At 45.0% G+C, this 4,564-nt stretch overlaps 1 protein-coding gene across 1 annotated transcript in view; it reads left to right on the top strand.

The window, feature by feature from the left end:
* Window positions 1-545: 545 nt before the first annotated feature.
* Window positions 546-4,564, top strand: part of LOC122547445 (waprin-Phi1-like) — a gene marked incomplete at its 3' end in the record, with an annotated part of 10,833 nt that continues 6,814 nt past the window's right edge. The window contains exon 1 of the mRNA XM_043686066.1: window positions 546-732. Within this exon, the coding sequence (XP_043542001.1) occupies window positions 546-732 (187 nt within the window). The remainder of the gene's footprint in view (window positions 733-4,564) is intronic.

Raw genomic sequence — 4,564 nt, 5'->3', positions numbered from 1 at the left:
GCCGAGAGTGAATTCCATCGGCTTCGGGACTCTTCAATGAAAGCATCGATCTTCGCATCGAGTTTAGAGATTATTTCTGCGAGGCTCGCCACCAGCTGGGGAGGGTGGGGGAGGGGTTCCTGCCTGCTGAGAACTGCGGGCTCCTTTCCCCCTAGTCATTTTTACAGGAGACTAGACTGTTTAAATTTAGTATTGAGCAACTAATTACATTAAGTAAAAACTATTTTAAATCATTTGGTGAATGTGGTGGAGGTGGGTGGCCCACTTTGCCCAGGTCTTGAGAGGAGCACTATAGACTCAGACTTGCTGGGTCGCCGCCATCTTGGATACCTCTAATTTCAGATTTTTAATAGATTCAAACATCACAATGTCCATGTTGCTTCAAACCGAGAACATTAGCCCGGCGCTGGGATTACTAGTCCAGGTGTATGTACAGAGATACAAAGGTAGCAACAAGAATTAGTTTTCAGGTACAGACACAGTGACAGGGAACAGTACTGAGATGCATAAAGAGTTACAGGGATTAGTACTGAGGTAGGTAATGAATGATAATTGACCCGAATGGCCTAATGGTGATGTGTTTAGTTCCAACAGTTAAACCAGGCTCCTGTCCTGCTAAGCCTACTCGAGTTGGACTCTGTGCAGAATTGTGCACAGGTGACAGTGACTGTGAAGGAAATAAGAAATGCTGCAGTAATGGATGTGGCCATGTTTGTGTCTCTCCTCGGAAAGGTAAGATCCTTCCATTGACTCGGTCTACACTTCCTGCTGACTCGGGAAAGCAGTTAAACTAATCAAAGACCATTCACACCCCGGTTACACTCTCTTCCACCCACTTCCATCGGGCAGAAGATACAAAAGTTTTAAAACACGTACCAACAGATTGAAGAACTTTTTCTGAGCTATGAATGGCCCTCTCATATATAAAAGGTGATCTTTTTCTGTGCCTTCTCTGTAGCTGTAACACTATATTCTGCATGCTCTTCTATTTTCCTGATGTACTTATGTGAGGTATGGGTTGTCTGAATAGCATGCAAAACAATACTTCGCACTGTATCTTGTTACATGTGACAGCAAGTTGTTGGAGAGAGTCCTGAGGGACAGGATGTACATGTATTTGGAAAGGCAATGACTGATTAGGGATAGTCAGGATGGCTTTGTGTGTGGGAAATCATGTCTCACAAACTTGATTGAGTTTTTTGAAGAATTAACAAAGGATTGATGAGGGCAGAGTGGTGGACGTGATCTATATGGACTTCAGTATGGCATTCGACAAGGTTCCCCATGGGAGACTGGTTAGCAAGGTTAGATCTCATGGAATACAGGGAGAATTGGCCATTTGGATACAGGACTGGCTCAAAGGTAGAAGACAGAGGGTGGTGGTGGAGGGTTGTTTTTCAGACTGGAGGCCTGTGACCAGTGGAGTGCCACAAGGATCGGTGCTGGGTCCACTACTTTTCATCTTCTCTTGAACGGGATCTTGATCAATTGGGCCAATGGGCTGAGAAGTGGCAGATGGAGTTTAATTCAGATAAATGCGAGGTGCTGCATTTTGGGAAAGCAAATCTTTGCAGGACTTGTACACTTAATGGTAAGGTCCTCGGGAGTGTTACTGAACAAAGAGACCTTGGAGTGCTGGTTCGTAGCTCCTTGAAAGTGGAGTCGCAGGTAGATAGGATAGTGAAGGCGGCGTTTGGTATGCTTTCCTTTATTGGTCAGAGTATTGAGTACAGGAGTTGGGAGGTCATGTTGCAGCTATACAGGACACTGGCTAGACCACTGTTGGAATATTGCATGCAATTCTTATCTCCTTCCTATCGGAAAGATGTTGTGAAACTTGAAAGGGTTCAGAAAAAATTTACAAGGATATTGCCAGGGTTGGAGGATTTGAGCTACAGGGAGAGGCTGAACAGGCTGGGGCTGTTTTCCCTGGAGCATCGGAGGCTGAGGGATGACCTTATAGATGTTTATAAGATCATGAGGGGCATGGATAGCATTAGATTAGATTCCCTACAGCGTGGAAACAGGCCCTTCGGCCCAACAAGTCCACACCAACCCCCCAAAGAGTAACCCAGTCAGACCCATTTCCCTCTGATTAATGCACCTATCACTACAGGAGGTTTAGCATGGCCAATTCACCTGACCTGCACATCTTTGGACTGTGGGAAGAAACCGGAGCACCCGGAGGAAACCGCACAGACAATCACCCAAGGCTGGAATTGAACCCAAGTTCCTCGTGCTGTAAGGCAGCAGTGCTAATCACTGAGCCACTGTGGATTGGATAAATAGACAAAGTCCTTTCCCTGGGGTGGCATATCCAGAACTAGAGGGCATAGGCTTAGGGTGTCAGGCGGAAGATATAAAAGGGGACTAAGGGCAACATTTCACACAGAGTGTGGTACGGGTATGGAATGAGCTGCCAGAGGAAGTGGTGGAGGCTGGTACAATTGCAACATTTAAGAGGCATTTGGATGGGTATATGAATAGGAAGGGTTTGGAGGGATATGGGCCGGGTACTGGCAGGTGGGACTAGATATCTGGTCAGCATGGACGGGTTGGGCCGAAGGGTCTGTTTCCACGCTGTACATCTCTATGACTCTGACTCTAAATCAAATCAAATCAAATCCAAAGTTGGGCACAGGGAGAACATCATTGCATTGATGTGATTTGCATCTGAGTAACACTGACTGGTATTGATATACAGTGAAAATAACAGGAATGAGCACTAGGATAGGATTGGAATAATAGGGAGTGTGAGTAAGATAGCGAGAGCAACAGGGACTAGTATTGAGATAGTGAAAATAACAATATCTTACGGTGAGATACAGTGGGAGTAATAGTGAATGGCAATGTGATAGAATGAGAGCAACATTGAGGGTCGGTGAGACAGTGAGAGTAACAGTGAGGGTCAGTGAGATACAGTGAGAGTAACAGTGAGGGTCAGTGAGATACAGTGAGAGTAACAGTGAGGGTCAGTGAAACAGTGAGAGTAACAGTGAGGGTTAGTGAGACAGTGAGAGTAACAGTGAGGGTCAGTGAGACAGTGAGAGTAACAGTGAGGGTCAGTGAAACAGTGAGAGTAACAGTGAGGGTCAGTGAGACAGTGAGAGTAACAGCGAGGGTCAGTGAGACAGTGAGAGTAACAGTGAGGGTCAGGGAGACAGTGAGAGTAACAGTGAGGGTCAGTGAGGGTCAATTGTTGGACCATTTCAGAGGGCAGTTTAGAAGCAGCCACATATACTAAAGTTGCTCTTTCTCTAACGCTAAGTGGTGCAATCTGCTCTATTACCGTGATGTAGTTATGTAAGGCACACTTTGTCTGATAGGACACAAAACAATACTTTTCACTGTTTCTCGGTTTATGTGACAATAATAAAACAAATTAAATCCAAATCTGACAACTGGATAAAGGGGGAATGTCATTGCATTGATGACATTTACAGTGAGATTAACAGGGACTGGTATTGAGATAACTCGCGAGTAGCAGAGAGTGAGATGGAGACTAAGACTAAGAAAGGAAAGGTAGAGAATGTGGGAGCTCTGGATTGGTTTATCCTACCTTCCCCCCCACGTTGAGGGAATGGACCTAAACTATACCCAGACTTTCACCTTTTGTTCACTAACTGTTTTTCCTGCCAGTATTTGGTTGCAGTCTATCTGGCCAGGCTCCACTGAAGTTAGTGATTATTCTCGCTCCAGATTGACAAATCTCATTTTCCATCATCATCCAAAACCTAATGATCCTGGCTCGTTATATCCACTTCTCAGATCCTTACTTGTTCCACTTGACAAGTGCTGGTATACGAAATTCTTCTGAACACCAACTGCCTCACACTGCCTCTTAACATTACCACCATTCCAGCCTACCAAAAGGGTAATAACTTCTGGAAATACCACCTTAGCCACCACAATAAGATTAAGCAATTAAATGTGTGCCCCAAAGGCTGGTGGGAGAGAAATGGGTTTGCATTCATGGGACAGTACTGGGGAAGAAGGGACCTGTTCCGATGGGAGAGTCTTCATCTGGATCATGCTGGGACCAGTCCTAGCAATTCGCATAACTAAGGCTGTAGACAGGGCTTTAAACTAAAGGGTGGGGGGCAGTTTGGGGAAGAGGCAGAGGCCTCAGTTCTCAGGGAAATCAGAAAACCCAAATTAAAGGAGGAGGTAAGACTGCAGAACTCAGGAGACCTGATTTGGAGATGCCGGTGTTGGACTGGGGTGTACAAAGTTAAAAATCATACAACACCAGGTTATAGTCCAACAGGTTTAATTGGAAGCACTAGCTTTCGGAGCGACGCTCCTTCATCAGGTGATAGTGGAGGGCTCGATCGTAACACAGAGTTTATGGCAAAAATTTGCAGTGTGATGTAATTGAAATTATACATTGAAAAATTGATTGTCTGTTAAGCCTTTCATCTGTTAGAATACAGTGATAGTTTCACTTCTTTCATGTGTAAATCACAAAACTGTTTTTGCTATAAATTCTGTGTTACAATCGAGCCCTCCACAATCACCTGATGAAGGAGCGTCGCTCCGAAAGCTAGTGTGCTTCCAATTAAAC

The sequence above is a fragment of the Chiloscyllium plagiosum genome, unplaced genomic scaffold (genome assembly GCF_004010195.1).
Source record: "Chiloscyllium plagiosum isolate BGI_BamShark_2017 unplaced genomic scaffold, ASM401019v2 scaf_3284, whole genome shotgun sequence".
In the NCBI taxonomy this organism is placed as follows: Eukaryota; Metazoa; Chordata; class Chondrichthyes; order Orectolobiformes; family Hemiscylliidae; genus Chiloscyllium; species Chiloscyllium plagiosum.
The sequence above is the reverse complement of the archived record's forward strand: the minus strand, read 5'-3'. Positions and strand labels throughout refer to the sequence as shown.